The following is a 20,784-nucleotide window of genomic DNA, read 5'->3' on the forward strand; positions in this document are numbered from 1 at the left end:
GTCCCACATTGGGACTCTCTCTGCCTATGTCTCTGCCTCTCTCTCTTTGTGTTTCTCATGAATAAATAAAATCTTAAAAAAGAAAAAAGACTAAAGGTGATAAGTAAGTATGTAGTGTAATGACAGCACTGAATACCCAAAGATTGGGTAAAATTAAGAATATAGTTCCAAGTGTGATAAGAAACCCAATCAACAGTGTTTAATTTTCAGCTGGGCACTAGCCAGCCACCTGAGATTTTTATAAGTGGCTGTACTTACCTGGACCTTCTGACAAACTCAGTCATTCACCAAGCTTGGGGAATTATAGGGTCTTGCTTTTACCAATCTAGTGACTGTCCTAATTTTACCTTTTTAATTAAACTGAGGTAAGGATAAAGATATGAGATGACCATGACTCTCCTCGTGGAAACCCACTCCAAATGAAGGTCATTGGCCTATTATTTATGGATTTCTGAGGCAATATTTCTCTAGGTTATGAGGAGGACAGGGAGGTTTTATCTTAGGTTTATAAAGGGTCAGGTGGGGCTGCTGCAAGCATGCCATATACATTGGCTGAGGTGTAAAGGTAAACACACAGGCAATGGTCTAAGCAAGAAAGCAGTGACACTAATTCTTATAGTGTGAAGTCTCAAGGGCAGGCATGAATTTTGCATTTTTATAGCCCATGGCTTGGCACACAGCAGATACTTCTGTACTTTTACACTGAAAAAAATTATTCTGGGGCACTTGAGACTACATTATATATTCCTTGTCTTACAGCACTAACCAAAGCCTCCTAGAAGTAGAGAACTCTTAGACCAAGGGAGGTTCTGAGAGCGTCCTTAAAAGGTTTAGAATTGGTTCTTTTTCAAAAGACTTTAGCCCAAAGTAGCTGAAACAAAGAAAAAAGCCAGTAGCCCTGGAACTAGAACAAATAACAACCTGGTACAAAATCAGACTCTACTGAGTAAGCACCCCTCTCCCTCCACTGGTATGCTTACAGTGTCTTTCTATCTAAGATAACTTGAATCTCTCTCCAGGGTACAGTCATCCAATGTAATTGTTTAGAAACAAGGATCCAAAAGGTGGGCACAAATCTCTTAGGTTAAAAAAGATGATGCCTTTTATTTTTTTATTTATGTTTAAAGATTTTATTTATTTACTCATAGACACAGAGAGAGAGAGGCAGAGACACAGGGAGAGGGAGAAGCAGGCTCCATGCAGGGAGCCCGACGTGGGACTCGATCCCAGGTCTCCAGGATCACACCTCAGGCTGCAGGCGGCGCCAAACCGCTGCGCCACCAGGGCTGCCCCAGATGATGCCTTTTAAAAGGTAACTAGTTTCTTTATACAGCTATCCTGCATATAATATGCAGATGTTTCCCCCCTTTTTTCCCTCTTTCTATTTTCATCTCCTATACTTCAGGACTAAACTCAATTTAAGAGCCAATATAGGTTGGCTAGTCCTCCCAGTCCATCCAAGTCTTTTAAGCCTGTAACTAAAGGGCTTTTCACTGCCCTGAGATTTATTGATCTGACAGACTGGCTCTGCCCTTCAGTAAGGTGGATCAGATAATGAACCTCACAGTGGGTGATTAGTAAGAGGCCAGCAGCTGGTTAAAGGAGTGGTGACAGTGACTTTCTTTGATTTCCCTGGGCAGTTGCCCCACCTCCCTGACTTTATTTGGCTGAAGCCCTAGGCAGCCCTTGTGAAGGTTTTCTTTGCACTAATTATAGATCCAAGGTGTCCAGGCCCTTACCCTCCGCAAGCAAGGCATGCAATCCCATTAAAAGGCAGCCAAGGTAATGGCGGCCGGGGAATCAGGACACAAATATTGCATCAGGCCTTCTTCTCTGTGGCTTACTGCAGGCAGGACACTCCTCCCCGCTCAAACTAAGAGGCAGGTGTCTCTCTTTTCCCCATCTGAGGTTTCTTTCTTTGGAAATATATCACATCTCAGGGAGGGAGAGAGAAAACAGTCTCTGCTCCCAACTCAGCAGCAATGTGACATGGGGTCTCTGCCTCCCCAGGCCTCCCCTATCCATCCCTCCCTAAAAGACAGAATTCTTTAACAATAATCCCACTTGTGGGCTATCCACAGTTTCCCTCTAGCTGAGTGGGTTATTCTTAAGATCACAACTTCCTTTGCACAGTATTAGTGTGAAAGGGCAAAGTGCTGTTATGGTACCTAGCAAAAGCATTTCCAATTAGCACAGTCTATAACAGATAAAAGTTAGAATAGCAACATTTTTGGCCACTGATGTTAGCACAGTGGCAAATCATACTCTTTCTAGCACACCTTATAGAGTTTTGAGCTATCTCTTGAGGAAGAAGTTGCAGTGGAAATAAAACAAAAGTTCCCAAAGATCTATTTGGAAGGAAGGAGGTGGCTAAAAAACAAACCAAAGAGGGAAATACTATTTGTACACTCTCATCTAATAACTGGAATAAAGGATCCTTCTTAGATTAAACCAAGAAAGCAAGGGCTGCTGTCTCCCATAACCTCTGGAAAAGCTGACAACTACTGGAATTCCTATAAGCTGCAACATTATTCCTCTATGCACTGTCAGTGAAGTTTCGCTGGCAATGAAGCCTGACTGAGGAAGACCAGAAGTTCATGTAATGCCATTTCAAAATTCATATTTAATTGGAGGAAATGCAGACGGTGGCAGAGATGAATAATAAGCTGAGCTCTTCACCGGTGACCTCTGCATTCATTTAGCTTGGTTGTGGGACATTAATGTTGAGAGTCTGTTGTTGTTTTAGCAAAATGGAACTACTACTTTAAAAACAATTAAAATTCAGTGTACTATCTTTTAGAGTTTGACCTACATAAATATATTATCTATTAAAATCTCTTTTTTTAAGTCGTCATGTTCCTTTGGTGTGTAGAAAAGCTTTACTTCTCATAGTGACTTTGTGGACATGCTTGGTTGAATAAAGAGACTCTTTCGTCATTTATGAAGTTATCATACTGTGCTGGTAGCCTCTACTTAGGCATTTCTACCTAACTGGCTGGCAAACTCCCCAGGCCTCTGGTCAGTACTTATCTTCCTCTTCCCAAACCAGGACCTTTCCCCATCAACCAGGAGTGAGTCCTGTTACCTGTACCGTCCCTGCTTCTCCCCTCACCTTCCTACCTTAACCCTCCCTCCCTCTTCCTTCAGAACACCTGGCAAGCTCAGGTTGTCACACATGTTCCCGTCTGATAAAGTGGAAGCAAGCAGCTCAGGCATCAGTGTCAGACAGATCAATGCTCCAATTATAGCTTTACACTAACAGCTGTGGGACCACAGGCAAATTACTTAGCCTCTTTAGCATCCTCATCTATAAGATGATAACTGTACCTACCTCAAATAGTTGATAGAACAATTAAGTAAATAACCTAGGTAAAAGCACCTAACTCAGTAACTGATAGCTGTTTCTTTCCTTTTATCTATCTGTGTCCTCTTAAAAATCCAAGATACCATCTCTCCTTTCTCTGGCAGTGCAGCCTGCCTCCTGGTCCAAGTAAGACTGTGGCCCTCCTAGCAGCACATCATCAGCTCACCCTCTTACGTGGACCTTCTCAAGATGCTCATATAACATTAAGTTGGCTTTCAAGTTAAACAGCTTGTTAGAAAAATCTCTCTGCCTCTGACTCTGTCTTTCCTGCTTTAGTGAATCTAGTTAACAAACAACTCATACCAAACCTTTTCCTGTCAAACAGGCCAACTGAAAGCTGGAATCTAAACGAAGGCAACAAGGAAGAGGGTGTCATGGAGCCAATGCCATGTCCCATGCTGGTGCTCATTAAGAGTCTACATGGCAGACTTCACTCGGAGCTATAGGGAGGCAATGCAAAACTACAGGCCAAGTGTAAGAAACTGAGTCACGGCTATCAGAGAAATCTTAAATCTCAGATCTCTAGCATGTGTCCCTGTCCAGGCTGCTTTTGCATGGTGGTTAAGGCTCTGCTGCTCTAAGATGTAAAAACATCACAGGAGCTCTCAGAGTGGGCTACTCAAAGGTCTCAATTGCCAAGGGAAGAACTTTCTATCAGTAGCTCCCAAGGGGAAAGTGAGCTACAATCATGGCTGCTCAGAAAGCCCTGCCTCATAGCTTTACAGCCCCCTTCTCTCAGTCATCCTCAACAACCAGTGATGTGCTGGCTCATGCACACTTGGCCTGTGAGAGCTAACAGTTAAATTTTCAAGCACTGTGAGAGCCACTTGGCTTCACATTGGTAGCCATAGTGGGAGCATTCACATCCAACACTGCAAATCAGCCCCCTTCTGAACACTCACCTCCTTCAGTAATTGTTACACATATATATACTAGCACATCAAGGGCCAACAGCTCTAAAGCTGAAACATCAGGCTCCATTTCCTCATAAGCCTTGAAGCTCTTAGGATTATCTCCCCTGAGATCTTTCCCTAATTCCTCCTAGATGTTCTCAAGTAATGGGCACCACCCAGGGCCCCTAACAATGTTTGCCCCATGGACCAGGGCTTTCCTTTTATTACTATCTCACTCCTCTCTGGGAAAATAAAGCTAGATTTTTTTTTCAAGATTTTATTTATTTATTCATGAGAGAGAGAGAGAGAGAGACATAGAGAGGTAGAGGGAGAAGCAGGCTCTCTATAAGAAGCCCAATGCAGGACTCAATCCCAAATCCCGGGATCAGTGCCTGAGCCAAAGGCAGACGCTCAACCGCTGAGCCATCCAGGCATCCCTAAAGCTAGATTCATTATGATTTCTAAATGCCTAGCACTTATTTGTAGTGGCTCTTAGGATCAGGAGAAAAATCAGAAGGTTTAAAAAAGATTACTAACAGACAGACATATTAGTTTCCAATGTAACCTTCACTCATTCAGATATGAAGCATTTTTTGTTTCCCTAATTTACTGTATTCCTACAAATAAGTCATATTATTTACTTTGTCATAATACTTTTGAAGATAGCTCTTGCAATATACAACATTATATATGCCTCCTCTGAATCCAAAATCCAAAGCCCTAATGAGAGTTGAAACTTAAAGAGATAAGGAGAGTAAAGCTCCATAAAATTCCTAAAGTAGAAAACTTATGAATGTGGTTATACTGTCCTGTGACATATGGGGATGCCAGCAGATCACCTTGCTGATCCTCCTGGAAAATTCCTAAGTTTACATGTAGGGAGAATTTTAGCTGACTCCTGGGCCACTTGGCTGAAAAGAAAATCAGCTTCAAGAGAGGTCTGTCCACTCCTAGAAATAGGATACAGAATGGTGGTTGCTGGGGTAAGGAGGAAGTGGGAAAGGGAAGTTATTCACCTGATAGGGCTTTAGTTTTATAAGATGAAAAGATTCTAGGGATCAATTGTGCAACAATGTGTACACATTAACACTACTGTACTGTACACTTAAAAATGAATGGTTTAAGGTGGTAAATTTTGTTGTGTGTTTTTTACCAACATTTTTTTTAAAGCTTGGTTTGCCTATTAAGTCTCATCACATGCCTAGCACTGAGGGTGGTTCATAATGGGCTTTTGACGAACACTTATGAATTGAATCCAAAACAGTACAATTAGGACAGGGATGAGAGTGAGTACATTAGGGATTATGGAAGTTGTGATGACAATTTAAATGACTGAACAGTATTTCTAAGTCATTCAGCCTCTGGGTACTCTGTGACCCAAGTACAAGGTTTACAGAAACTCTGGGACTCTTCTCCCTTCTTTCTGTCCTTTTTAGATCCTGGCTTTGAGTACATTTTACAATCTATTCCTCTCCATTTATCCAATCCCTATCTCTACTCTTTGAAGGTCCACCCAATTCTTCTCATTTCCATATGGTCTTTCCTGACCACCACAACCTACAAGGATCTTCCTCTGATAGGAGCTCACATGTCCTACTGCTAGTACTGGTCAGCTATCGATAAGCTGTCTTAAGCCCCCTTTTGACTTTATTTCATCATTTGAGAACAAAAGTCCTTTATCACATTTCTGTAATCCTCAAATGCCTAGCACAATCTGAAGTACAGAGCAGGCACTAAATGCCAAAACACTGACAGCTGAATGAAGGCTAAAGAAAGCAAAGGCAGGGTGAGGGGTGGGATCTGAGTGGCTCAGTCCATTAAACATCTATTTTCAGTTGAGGTCATGATCTCAGGCTCCTGGGATCGAGCCCTGCAACAGGCTCCTTGTTCAGTGGAGAGTCTGCTTCTCTCTCTCCCTGTACCACCTCTGCCCCCACTCGTACTCTCTCTCTAATAAATAAAATCTTAGAAAAGAAAAGAAAAGAAAAAAAAGAAAAGAAAAGAAAAGAAAAGAAAAAAAGAAAGAAAGAAAGGAAGAAAGAAAGAAAGAAAGAAAGAAAGAAAGAAAGAAAGAAAGAAAGAAAGAAAGAAAAAGAAAGAAAGAAAGAAAGAAAGAAAAGCAAGGGTGGGCCAAACATTATTTGTGACCAAAGTCACAAAGTTGGTCATGAATGAGACTAAAAGCTTAAGGAATCAGATGCTCAGAGAAGGTTTTAACTTGAATCCTAAACTGCAATTGTGTACTCTAGATATTCAGAGCTCTAGAGAATCTTCTGTAAAGTTCTACCATGAAGCCCTCTCTTACCTATTATAAATTTAGAGCTGGCATAAAGCAATATGTAACAAGCATTTGTAAACCAAAACAAATAGTGAATAGCCTAAAAGAAGCCCAAGATCCTCAATGGGCATTTTCAAAGTTCTGATGGCTTTGAGGAAAAGAAGTATGAGGTACTTACTATTCAAGGAGCTATGCCAATGATTCTTAAAATTTAGTGGGGGAGGTGTCAAATATTGGTTAGGAATTTTAAGAAAGACGGATTTTTTTTAAGATTTAATTTAAAAAATATATATATATATTTAAAGATTTTATTTATTTATTTGAGAGAGTGTGTGTGTGCATGCATACACACACACACACACAAGGGAGGGGAGGAAGAGAGGGACAAGCAGACTCCTCGCTGAGCACAGAGTATGGTGCCAGTGTGGTACGGAGCTTAATCCCAGGATCCCAAGATCATGATCTGAGCCTAAGTCAGATGCTTCACTGACTGAGCCATCCAGGTGCCCCTTTTTAAAAATATTTTTTTAAAGTAATCTCTACACTCAATGTGGACTTGAACCTACAACCCCAAGATCAAGAGTCGTACATTCTACCAACTGAGCCAGCCAGGTGCCCTAAGATAGACCCTCTTTAAGGGGGGGGGGGGGAGAGGATATATAGAGAGACAAAGTACAACAATGGTTATAAGAGGGGGGAGGGGAATAGGCAGTTATTGTTCAATGTGATAGGCTTTCAGTATAGAATAATAAAAACGTTTTGGAAATGTGTAATAGTGATGGCTGCACAATTATGTGAATATATTTAATGCCACTGAACTATATACTTGAAAATAGTTAAAATGGTAAATTTTATGTATATTTTACCACACACACACAAAAAGGAGTTAAAATGAACAAACTTCACAATCAATGTCAGACAAATGTGATATATGTGTATAAAATATAAAAATGCATGCAGTTTATTATAGTAGATAATGCACAACCATTCAGTGACACTGAGGGTACTGATTGATTAAAAAGCTCTGCCCTCCAGGAAGCCAATGAGAAGTAACAGAAAAATATCATCTATCTTCTAGAAATATGAGAAGCAGCTCCAGTGTGAGAGAATGGGCTTTGTTTAGTAAGCAATAATGAATTTACAAACATCACCTTGAAATGCCTCAAACAAAGGCTGTGTGTCTGAGTGTTGTCAGAACTCAAAAATTCACAAATCTCTTGCAAGAACAAAATGGCAGACAGATCTAGCAAAGAGCCCTCTCTTGTCTGCTATGCTATAAATTCCAGTTAACACCTATCCATGGTCTTCAGCTCTTATTTTAGGAGTACTTTAGAATCTATTTGGGGATTAAGTTCCTGGGTTTTTTCCTTCTAGTTTGCTACTAACAACTGCAGGGTCCTACTGGATCCCAAAGTCAGCTCTTTGGGAAGCTATAAATACACTTAACATTAAGTGATATTAGCATTGGTGTTCATAAGTGAAGGGAGAAAAGTGCTCCAACACATGTTGGAGATTAACAAGGCAAGCAAATACTTCTAATCTGATAGTGCTGAGAATAAAACCAAGTGCACTGTAATGCTGTCATTTAGCGTCCTTCCAAGTCAGTTAGGGCAGAGAAGCAACAACTATTTTGAGGGCAATTTTGAAAACGGTCCCAGAATAGTATCACCCTTCCCCCACTCCCTAGGTGAAAAGGACTGCTAAGAGAGGTAGTAAGTGTACAAGAACTCTGGGAGAGCAAGGACTACACTTAGATTATTCACCACTGATCCCCATGACCCAGCACCACACCTTGTAAACAGCAGGCATGTAATTATTTATTCCCTAAGTAAATCTTTGAGAGCTGCTATCCCTTCCCCATTCTTGAACAGGGCTGTGTACTCTCCCTCCCCACAGAAATCACCTCATCTCTGGTTTGTGGATGTTTTTTGAGAGGCTCTTTCATCACTTCATTTAACTTTGAGAGAAGTTGGAGGAGGGTGAGGACACGTGCTTGCTAATCATCCTTTTCCAGATTGCCTCATGCGCCAGAATGGATTTTTATTATTGGTCTGTGGCTGCTACTGCTGTGGAAAGATTTCAGCCTGACCTTCCCAAGCTGCTGGGGAATGAATGTTGCACGTGGCTGACAGAGAAAATGTGTCCTTTTTTTTTTTATAAAGCTTTTAGACTAACCAGAGTTCACCGTGGAAGGAAAGTCACCCTTTCTTGAACCATACAAAACTCAAGTTGTTGAATTCTTTTACATAAAAATGACATAGTAAAACTGATCTGAACTGGTCCAACAGGAAAAAGGTAGCATCCTGAAGCACCTCACAGAGAGCAGTGGCATCAAAGAACAGTACTCATGGAAAGAAGAAAATGAAAGCCATTTATGAAAGCAGTTTAAATAACAGGATGGGTTCTCACAGCTGGCCTCACAAAAGAGAACAAATATGTCAAAGGGAACAACTGATAGACAAATAGAGTCCTATCCATCTGGCTGAGGAAAGAGCCACTGGTGGGAATACTGAGAAGCTTGTCTGCCTGATGCCTCACTGAGTGAGCGGAGTAGCTTTTAGAAATGCTGGAACACATGCTCACACCATAGCTGGTTGGCTCTACCAGCAAAAGACTCAGAGAAGGGTTGTACTGATACACTGGCAAAAAGGGAGAGGCAGAGTGTGTTTTATTGGTTTGGAACTTACACCTGGACTCTCATCTCAACTCATGACTACCCTGGCCCTCCATCTCGGGAGTCGGGTAGGAAAGAAGGGAGATTATGTGAATAAGATGTCTCATTTTGTGCTTTTAAAAACAGGACTCAAGAATCTCATCCCAAAACATCAAGTTCAATCCCGTGTCACGTTAATGCCCCATCTATACTTTTATATAATGCAGAGCTGAGTGCAGGCACTTTGGGAGAAGGGGAAATCAGGCCAGACTCAAGGAAAGCAAACACATAAAGCTATCTGCATCTCCAACTCAGTCCATACCATAGAAAAACCTGCTCAGAAATAATTGCTCAAGGCAAATAGAACTCAATTACTAAGGAAAATCTGCCCTAATGAGGGCTCATAATTTAACAAGCCAAACAGCTTCAAATTAAGCTGAACTCAGGGTTTTTCTAATTGGCAGTTTTATCCATCTCTAAGTTCTCATTTCTTATTTCTAAAAATCAAAATGACTCTCTGCCTAAAATTTAAAAAGAAATGCCAAAAAAAAAAAAAAAAAAGAAATGCCTATCACCCACTCTAAAATAGTAATTCGCTAAATTTTCACCTACATATCTTCTATAAATTAAACGAACCCCTCAGATGGCACAAAAGCAGAAGCCATCACTCTATTTAAAGTACTATCGACCAATCCCTTACTAATTGCACTTAGAAGCCTGGTTCCTGCTACCAGAAGCTCAGTCACAGAATACCTCTGCTATCAAAGAGAGAACAACTGCTTGATCCCTGCCACCAACTATTAGAATTACTCTGGGGAGGGTAGTGGCTTACCTGCTCCTCTGACAGTTGGGATATATGATTCACAGCAGCATAGGATTCAATTTTGGGGTTAAAGTGATTGATGATGGCTCTGAAAAAAATAATTAACATTAATATAGCATCAGATGGAAGAAGCAGATAAATGAGTTAAAAACAAGTATCAAGTACCCTCTAGTTTGGAGTATGAGTGCATAGGAGTGATTGTCAGGGGGTAACTATCGTTTTATTGAACATGAGGTTACATGGGGCTGAACTGATAACTCTGAAATAAGAAGGGTTTATAATTTATTATACAAAGAATAGAATCAAATGTCTCTGCTCTGCAAATTAACTAGGTGGAAAAAAATTCACAACCGAATAAAAAACAAAACCACCCATCCTTCAGGCAAGAAACAGGACCAAGGGGGCTGTCCACTAGGGGGCCCTGGTGTTTCAGTCAGAAAGAAAAGTCGTTTGTTCTGCCTCTGACTTGGGAGTACAGGGCACTCAGTAAAGCTGGACCAACATATAGGCTAAATACAATCTCTGAAGAAGATGAGCTTTATCAAAGCCTAGAACCAATCTTCTTATTGTTAGTTAATAATTTCAAACCAAAATTTTATTTCCAGCCATTCAAACCAAAATCTGAGTGTCGTTTTCAAAGACTTCCTCTCCATCACCCTCATATTCAAGGTCACCAACTTTTATCAAATCTAGTTCTTAAAAACCTCTGAAATCTAAATGAAGTTCCTTGAAACCAATGCTTTGATGTATATGTGGGTCCTTGTCATTTCTTGCCTAGCATAGCAGTAGAAAAAGCACACATTTCAGCACTCTAATTCAGATCAGAGTTTAGCGTAAGTCCATACTGACAACAAAAATAATTACAGAAATGAGAAGAGAAAAATCTTTCTAACAGAATAATTCTAAGTATATGTGTAGATACTCTTTCCTTTAGGAGGTGGAGCTTGGTTCCCATTCCCACTGAGGGTAGGGTAGACTTAGTAACTGATTTCTAAGAAATTGAGTAGTAAAAGGGAAAAACAATAACTTTAAAGAATCTTAGCAGATACTATCTTATTAGCCAAATAATAAATATAAACATTGCCAGTGATTCATGTGGCTGTCATATAATCCCTGATATGATATTATGACAAGGGTACTTTACCTCTGTTATACACTTCCCAAAACCTACAACCTCAGTCTCATCATGAGGAAGACATGAGACAAAACCAGACTAGAAGCATTCTATAGGGAACCTGGCCAGTACTTCTTAAGACTGTCAAGGTCATGAAAAACTGTACTTGAGAAATTATCACAGACCAGAGGATACTGGGGGGACATGACAGCAAAATGCAATGTGCTACCTTGAATTGGACCCTGGAACAGAAAGAGAAAATTAATAAACTGGTGAAATCCAATTAACATGTGGAGCTTAGTTAATAGTAATGTATCACTGCCAGTTTCTTAGTGACGAATAAATGTACCTTGGTAATGTAAGATGGGGGAAACATGGTTGAGGGGCATAAAAGAACTCTGTGTATTATCTTTGCACTTTTTCTATAATCCTAAAATTATTCCAAAATAAAAAGTTTATTAAAACGTGTGTGTGGTAGTGCAAGAGAAATCAATATTTTCTTTCAACATAATGTTGATAGTATAAAATTCTTGAACCATTTAATCTAATATGGGCAATAAAAGTATAAGCCAAACTTAAAAAAAAAAAAAAAAAACCATGGTTTGACCATTTGTTATTTTGGAATTTTAGGAAGCTACATGTCTCAGAGGGACAAAGTGGGAATAACACCTACCCTAGCACTAGTACAGTACCCAGGAATAGTACATTGTAGGCATAAAATAAATGTTTGTCGAAAGAGTGACTAAATCCCGGAGAATTCTTGCAACATTTATATAATAAAGCAATGTCAAACATCTCGCACAGTACCTGGCACACAGCTGGTATTCAATAAATATTCAATGAATGAATACATCAAACGGCATAGTAATGGGTCAGGAACAGAGGAAAATTCTGGTAACTTATTTTTTAGGACTTCCAAGACGGATAGAGATATTATCTGCAAGTTAGGTTGTAACTTGCCCTAAATTCGAAGTGGGAAAGGATGTGGACCAAGTTGGGGTCAAATATTTTTCTCGTTCAGAAGGTGAGGTTTGAGGGCACTGGCAGGGATGACAACAGTCCAAGAGCAGAAAGGAAAATCAGGAGCCAAAATCCAATAAGAAGATAGGGGAATAGGTTTAGAAAGGAACTGAGAATCCCTCAAACTTAGCAGCAGTACCAAGTTAAAGTTAACCAAGGGGAGAATGTGAGTCATAGGGTCTAACATCTAAGAGTGACAGGATCAAGAAAAGGAAATACAGTAACCAAATCAATCTATGACTAGACCTCAGTTATTTTAGGAAAAAGAATCTGAACTCTGTAAATACATTCATTTCATGATTTTATGGTATTTTTTCTTTTGGGTTTTCCTTAAATTTCTTAGTAAAATTTTTCTGAAAAAATGTTTTTTAAAACTCCTGACTCACCTAAACTAGGATTGTTTGTCTTCATTTGCCCAGCTTTGGAGAACAGAGAACTCCAAAATATCTTCATGTCTGTCTGGGTGGTAAAGTAGTGACCATGGTGGCGAGGTGGCAACCCAGTGAAGCTGGTGAGGTCTGGACAATGAAATAATCCCTGGGAATGAAAGTGATGGGGATGCTATAATTCTGTTCCCTTTCTACCTGAGGAATTCTTGCACGAGCAAGAAAGCAAGGAAGCAAAAAAGAAGGAAAAGAGAAAGGAGAAATGGAAAGAAGGAAGAAAGAAGACAGGGGAGGGAAAGGGAAGAGGAAGGAAGGGAGGAAAAAAGGAATTGGGGAGAGAAAGGAAAAACCTGGGAAGTATTCTCCTCAAAAAGTATACTGATTTTCTTCCCTTCTCAAAGTTGTACCTATCAAGTGTCAGTTGGATCTACAGATGGACTAGGTAAGCAGGACATACATGTTGATGCTGTTTGAGCATATTCATCCTGAGGGTATGACAGATATGCCACTCTGGGAATTTGGACTAAGAATAAAATCATTCTCCAACCTCCCCTGTGACACTCCCATCCCAGAGCCTCAGATCTCAGCAGGCAACTAAAGCCTCTCACTAGGCTTGCTGAGGGACTATTTAGAAACCTGAAAGAGGGGAACAGTCTAAATCCAGTTAGCACTCTCTAACCCAGTACCCACAAAGGGCATAGAGTATAGGCCTCTGCTTTATTTTTCTTGCTGTTTCTTTAGGATAATTAAAAATCTGAATACTAATCTGATCTAATGGAGATGCCAGGCACAGGGCTCTAAGCCCAAGAGGTAAGAAAAGTTGTCTGACATTGGCTGTTCTTCTAGGCTCCTTTTTTTTTTTTTTTTAAAGATTTTATTTATTTATTCATGAGAGACACAGAGAGCCAGAGACATAGGCAGAGGGAGAAGCAGGCTCCCTCCGGGGAGCCCAATATGGGACTCGATCCTGGGACTCTGGGATCACACTCTGAGCTGAAGGCAGAGGCTCAACTACTGAGACACCCAGGTGTCCCATCATTCTAGGCTCTTTAGCAAGGAATTTCAGAGAGGGCTTGGAAGCTTCCTATTAAAGTCCTCAGGACTTTATACTGTTGAAATGGGAAATTTGTTCTGAGATAGCAAAGAGATGACAAAACACTGAAACCAGGCTAAGTCCACCTACACTGAGTGACACATGCCTTTGCAGTGACTGAAATACTTAGCTTCTTCTTTCCCAGGAAGCTTTCAGCCTACTAGGGTTAACCTGGGTTGTGATTCCACACTGCCCCACCTGGCCAGGTCTTAGAAGAGGATTTATGCCTGACGCTCTCAGTGGGAGAAAGCCGATGTACTAGATTTATAGATGAGGAGCCTCTCTCCTTTCTTTAGGCTTCCCTTCCCACCAATATCATCTGCAAAAGGATTTACTACAATACATTCTGAACATTTGGGGGTGGGGGGAAGGGTTTTCCTCACAGATTCTAACAGTAGCTCTCTCAATTTACTGATCAACGTTAACAGGTAGCAATTGTCTAATGTTTAAATCTAAAATTTGAGTGTTTCAGCAAGGAAGAAATGGCAATTTCTCTCTCTCTCCTTCTCTCCCTGCCTCCCTCTGTCTCCCTCCTTCTCCATCTCTTCCTTCCCTCTCTCCCATGTGAGGACACAAGGCAGAAGGCAGCTGTCAGCAAGCCAAGAAGAAGGTCCTCACCAGTAACTGACCCGGCTGAACCTCGATCTGGGACTTTTGCCCTCCAGAACTATGAAAACAAACTTCTGGTTTTTAAGCCATTTAGTCTATGATATTTTGTTATGGCAGTGGAAGAGATTAATACATAGATATTCTCCTCTCCACAGGACCCTGGCACTTGGGCAAAGCAAACTTCAAACTAAAGTCCATCTTTAGCAAACAGTAGAGTGGATAAAGTCTGCTTCTCATTCCGCAGGTGACTTCCTCTCTTTTAACCCTTTATATTGTGGATTATTATTTCCCTCCCTTCTAGAAGAGGATCCTGAGTTTCCTATGCCACAAAGTTCTAATCACAAGTGCCACAAATGTAGCTACATGGGTTACCAGTTTCCCAGAGTGAGCCTTTACTGAGTGAGAAACAGAGACTTTTTTTTTTAAAGATTTTATTTATTTATTCATGAGAGACAGAGAGAGAGAGAGAGAAAAGAGAGAAAGGCAGAGGGAGAAGCAGGTTCCATCCAGGGAGCCTGATATGGGACTCGATCCCAGGTCTCCAGGATCATGCCCTGGGCTGAAGGCGGTGCTAAACTGCTGAGCCACCCAGGCTGCCCAAAACAGAGACTTTAATAAAGAAAAATATTGCAGGGGTTTCTGAATGGCCTGTGCCATAGAGAAGACACACATACACAGAAGAAAGATTATGTCTGAAAAAATAGGATGGGCAGCAACATACTGGCTAAGAAAGAGATGTTCATTTTTCCTTTCATTTGCATCTTGAGATTTTCATCTAATCACAGCCTTTCAGGTATTTAAACAAAACCTATCTTATGCCCGCCAAAAGCTTTTTACACTAAAAAGTATTTTAGAAAAAGGAACTTAAAAGGAAGAAGAGGAGTAGAAGGAGAGGAAGGTTTGAGTGGGCAAACAATGAGAAAACACAGTCATTACGAAAAAATTAAGGTATGACAAATATGCCTCCCAAAAATGTCTCTTTGACATAGGTGGCAAGAGAAATGGGGAAAGAATAGTCTATTCAAGAAATAGTGCTGGGAAAACTGGATATCTATATCCAAAAGATTGAAGTTGATCCCCTACCCCATACCATACACAAAAATTAACAAAGAATGGATTACAGATCTAAATGTATCATCTAAAATCTATAAAAATCTTAGAAGAACACATAAATCTTTGCAACCTTGGATTAAGCAATGATTTCTTAGGATACCAAAAGTGAAAGTGACAAAAAGTAGGAAGATTTAAAGAAATAAGGCCCAAGGAAAGGGAAAGGAGTCTGGAAGTAGAACTTTGTGGGGAAAGGGAATAGAATTTCTAACCAAACCTCCACCTTTTTTTCCCCCTTCAGCTTTATTCAAACTGAACTAAATGCTCTATGAGAGCAGGGACCAAATTTATTTTGCACACAATATATTCCTAAGACTTTAGCAAAATGCTGGGCATACTGAGAGATTTTCGTTTTTCAAAATGAATGAATAAATCAAAGTCTAAGATGGTTTTTGTTCAGTCTCACCACAAGTAAGGAGGTCCATGATCACCACCTAATTCTCCAAAAGTATGAAAATAGAAAAATGTTTTATTCCCCATCCCAAGAGAAAAGATGGCTTGGACATGAACAGCTATCCTTCAAAGAAGGAACTAAAGTCACTGAAGACAATAAAGCTTTCTCTTCCTCTTAAGTCTTACTAGGAGCCTAGAGAAAAGCTTTCTGGCATTTCTTACTAAAATAATCTAGTATCTTCTAAGGTAAGCCTAATTTTTTGTTTGTTCGGGATGAGGGGAGATAGGAAAGAAGTGTGGGAATATGTTATATACTCTGTTACTGGGTCCCCTAATGCCACTGAATTAGGAAGTCCCAAAGGGGAAAGGCAAAAGAAACAGAAAATGTCATAGTAGGGAAACTGCTGAAGCCAGCCCCAGAGACATAGCTCTGTACCTAAAGCACCTTTAAGGGCAAGAATCTGGGCCACCCTCTAATGCAACTGCCTGCTACTGATTGCCCAAGACAGGGGTCACTTATACAAACTGAAGCAAAATGAAGTGGACAGATGGAACAGCAAGGCTAAGCCACAGACTGGCTAAGGATTTCTTGGTCCATTTTGAACTTATTCTCTCCGACTCATGACTCTGCAAAGCAGCTTTCTTTTCCCTAGTGCTGGGTGGATGATGGCTGAGACACACAGTTAATGCCCAACTTACCCAAGAAATACAGGGGAATGTTACCTTAACAATGTAGGCAATGTAGCTTAAGAGAAAATGTAGATTCTTCCTCATATTCAGAGGGAATCTAAAGCAAATCTTCCAAAGATGCAAATTTTCAGTCCCAGCTATCTCCCACAGACAAAAGCACCCAAAGGTCTTTTATGAAACAATAAATAAATAATAGTTTCAACCAGAAGTCCAGAACATGGTGATTGTTTCCTTACCTGAGATATTTGAAGGAAGTAGCCTATCTCTAAAAGCTGCTATGTAAATCCTACAGGCAGAAAGAAAAACAGGGAAAGGCTGTTTACAGGAAAAGTTTCTGCAGCTCTTATTACAAGGAGGGAAGAAACGTAACTGGTATAATTCAAGATGGTACACACTGAGAATATTCTTAAAAGTTTCACTCCAAAATTATCCCTATAAGCCTACCAGATATACATTAAAGAGTCGATTATGGGTACATACCTGAAGTCTGAAAAAAATAAATTTGGATGTCAAGCTCCAACCTCATAAGAATTATAGTTCTGTATTTTCAAATACTTGCTAAACATGTACACATGAACATTATGCTTTTGCTTACATGGCTTTCTTCACAAGGAATGCTATTTTTCTTTACTCCTAAGAAGCATAAATCTTATTTTTCCCTTAAAGACCAGTTAAAATACCACTGCTTCCCAGAACAACATGGTACATATAATACAAAAAATAAGGCTCTAGCGGCAGTAGATCCAAGGTAAAATCCTGGTTCTTTCACTTCTAAGTTGTATGACCTTGGGCAAGAGACCACTCTCTCTATTACCAGTTTCTTCACCTTATTAGATTTCCTTTGCAAAGCTTTCCTCTATGTTTTTCTACATATACCATCTTGCTTGACCAAACAGGAACTTTTTACTTTTTTTTATTTTTTTATTTTTATTATTATTATTATTTTAATTTTTATGATAGTCACAGAGAGAGAGAGAGAGAGAGTGAGAGAGGCAGAGACATAGGCAGAGGGAGAAGCAGGCTCCATGCACTGGGAGCCCGATGTGGGACTCGATCCCGGGTCTCCAGGATCGCGCCCTGGGCCAAAGGCAGGTGCCAAACCGCTGCGCCACCCAGGGATCCCCTTTTTACTTTTTTTTTATAAGCAGTCCAGGTATAATACGCTACAGATATATTCTCAGATATTTGGGATTAAAGACAAGAAAATCATATTTATAATTGCTTCTACTTGGGAAATCTTCAATTGTACAGGTAAAAGACTGGTTTCTGAGAAGAGGTAAAGGTAGGACTGAGTGGTATGTGGCAGCAGATAAAATGGTTCATTTGAGATTATTTAATTTTTTTAAAAAGTTTATTTATTTCAAAGCGGTCTCTACATCCAAGGTAGGGTTCAATCTCATGACCCCACGATCAAGCATGGCACACTGAACCAGGTGAGCATCCCGAGTTATTTAGTTTTAAACTACCCTTTCTTTTCACCTTCAGAATTGCCTCACATACTCCCATTTCATGCAGTAATAAGCTTCCTTCTTCATGGAGTCAATGAATCTTTAGCCCATCCAATTCAACAACAATGACAAAAAAACAATTTCCCTTGATGCCTGTTAACAGCAGTGCATTACAAGCCTCAGAGACTCTACTGATTAACATTAAGCAAAATAAAACCTCAAATAAGAATACCTTCTAACCTTTTCACTTTGAAATGATCTAGTCAAAACTTCAGCACCTGACCTGTTAGGGTTGTTCCTCTAACTCATCCCCTACTTGCTAGGCTTTAACCCTTTCGTGTCAGTTATCCCCTTTCTTACACTGCTGTTGCAGTGGCCCCTCTTTTCAGAACCAGAGACACAAACGTGGGTTCATTTCAACCTCACTAAAGAAGGCATTTTGGCAACCATCAGGAAGGATGAGCTATTGGCCACTGCATCTAGTTGTTTGCTTTACCCAAAGATCCAACTATGTAAATTGGCCTACTTTATTACTAAAGAGAACTTAATTTATTTGTGTACAAAAATTTATTAGTTGAAGGCACTGGAACAGAAAATGTGTATCATTGACTATACCACGGTAATCCTCATAGTTCAACCTAAGGAATGATTTGAATTCAGCAGATGAGAAACACAGGTGTCATACCAGGAAGTTATTCACCTGCTAGACTACATTTTCATCCAGGCACGGCATGAACAAATGAAGGTTCACAATTCATCAACTGGAGGGAAACAAGAAAGAGTTAATGTGTGTGAAATGTACATGCACAGAACCTGAGGGGCAGTTGCCTCATTTTCTGAAGCTGTGTGCATGACTATGCATTTTGGCAGTGCGGGCTTTCTACCTTGATGCATGACTTTGCCCAATGTAGGTTTCCACCTCATCACCTGCTGGAAATTAAGCAATTGGTTATAGCTATTTTGCTTGAAAAATGAGCTAATCTCTAGCTACTGTGGCCCCAAACCATAGATTAAAGCCAAGTAAGATGCCATGGGCTTTACACTTTGGCTAAATTATCTCCTCTAGCTCTGGTATGAGAGAAGAATGGAATTCCTTCCTACTTTAGATACCAGCCTGACATTTTTCCACTGTTTCTACAATCACAATGAATGTAAATGGAGAAGAACGAACCACTGGAGTAAAATGGACCATCTACATTTCCATAAAAGACATCACTTAATCCATTCCCCTTAGGAATGTCTACTGTTTATTAAACTTTTCCCTTAATAAATGAACAGAGGCTCCAAAACTTTCCTAGGAAGAAAACACCTACAAGATTAGCCAATCTCTACTCCAGATCCCATTGCTCTGTGCTTCAGATTCTCTTGCACCATCTCTAGTTGCAAGCCAGGAGTTGCTGGCAGAGTTCCTGGGGATACAGAATACAGACCTTGATAGCCTTTACAATTACGTTAGCCCTGGATTTCCTATCTCCAGAGGTAAGGCCCCTCTACACGCTCAGAAACATCTAGCAACTATAAAGGAACAAAATAAGTCATGTGAAAGGGTCTATTAAATTTTCTGTCTCATTTCAGGACATAAGAAAATCCTAATATATATCTGGGAGGGTTTCTTTTTTTTTAATAAATTTATTTTTTATTGGTGTTCAATGTGCCAACATATAGAATAATACCCAGTGCTCATCCCATCAAGTGCCCCCTTCAGTGCCCGTCACCCAGACTGGGAGGGTTTCTAAGGCAGTGGGGATCAGTTAAAAACCCCAAGAAATGATCTAATTTTAATTAACGGTGAACTAATTTTAATTAATGGCGAAAGTTCCAATCCCTTGAATGTGACTCAAGAACTTTTAAAAACCTGGCATGAGCCAAAACACTGAAATATTTTAATTACACATCATTCCCATTAGCCCAATTAATCAGCTTATTATAAGATATTTAACCTTTTTTTTTTTTTTTTTTAGATTTTATTTTTAAGTAATCTCTACACACAACGTGGTACTTGAACTCATGACCCAAGATAAAGAGTCACATGCTCCACCAACTCAGCCAGCTGGGTGCCCCAATAAAAAAAGTCAGCAATTGACTAACTTAGGTTTCTTTACCTATTACATCAAAAGCAGAGGGAAATTGTTTTAGTGGATCACATGCTGCTAAACTGAAGAGAGAGGGACACTTTCTGTGGATCCCATACTAGTTAGAGAAAAAGAGGCACATGGATCCCTAACTAAGTTAGGAGAGCTGTGCATATGCCTCAGTGGTGGGGAAGGAGGGCTGAGGAATCTCAATTGGACAAAGGAGAAAGAAGACTGTCAAGATTTCTGAGTGGTCCCATGTGGGCCATATGGACACCATACTAGTAAGAAGCAGTCCTGATGTTCATACACAGGAGAGAGGGAATGGTGGCCATATGGATCACATACCAGTTTTCAAGTGCTCCAAGTAAAGAATGAAATTAAAAGACATGGAAAGAGGTTTATGTTCCATCCCAGGGGGACCTTTTAGAACTCCTCAGGAAAGGCAATCAGCGAGTCTGCCAAAGTAATTAAGCAAGTGAACATTTACCATAAAGCCCACATCAGTTAAGTGAACAGAGATGAATCTTATTACAGTGCACTGTCAGCTCTGAGCCTGCAGGTGCTAACCGCTGAGATGCGGTGTGACGCGGCCCTGTCTGTTTGCCTGTCCACTGTGACGGAGAGCTTCGTTCACCCTTCCCTCAGCTCTGAAAAAGCAGGCTGCTTTCACTGGCTCTGGCAGTGCTTCTGTTGCCTTCAGAAAGGCCCTAGTACAAGTGGTTCCTCTAAAGAGCCTAGGTGCAAATAGTGGGAGCAGGTGGCTTGAGGAGGGAGCCCTGAAAGAGAGATAGGTGTAGGTGAAATTTTGGGGAGCTGGGTAGCAGTCCGGTTAGTA

At 40.3% G+C, this 20,784-nt stretch overlaps 1 protein-coding gene across 5 annotated transcripts in view; it reads right to left on the reverse strand.

Annotated features, from left to right (window-relative positions):
* ARMH3 (armadillo like helical domain containing 3) overlaps positions 1 to 20,784 on the reverse strand; it is a 183,590-nt gene that overhangs the window by 23,887 nt on the left and 138,919 nt on the right. For 4 of the 5 annotated variants that reach the window (XM_025992590.2, XM_025992611.2, XM_072739827.1 and 1 more), the window contains one exon: positions 10,021 to 10,099. In XM_025992590.2, the coding sequence (XP_025848375.1) occupies positions 10,021 to 10,099 (79 nt within the window). Of the gene's footprint in view, positions 1 to 10,020; positions 10,100 to 16,662; positions 16,713 to 20,784 lie in introns of all 5 variants that reach the window. The other variant, XR_011997554.1, reaches the window with a different exon arrangement.

The sequence above is a fragment of the Vulpes vulpes genome, chromosome 15, assembly GCF_048418805.1.
Source record: "Vulpes vulpes isolate BD-2025 chromosome 15, VulVul3, whole genome shotgun sequence".
Taxonomy (NCBI): domain Eukaryota; kingdom Metazoa; phylum Chordata; class Mammalia; order Carnivora; family Canidae; genus Vulpes; species Vulpes vulpes.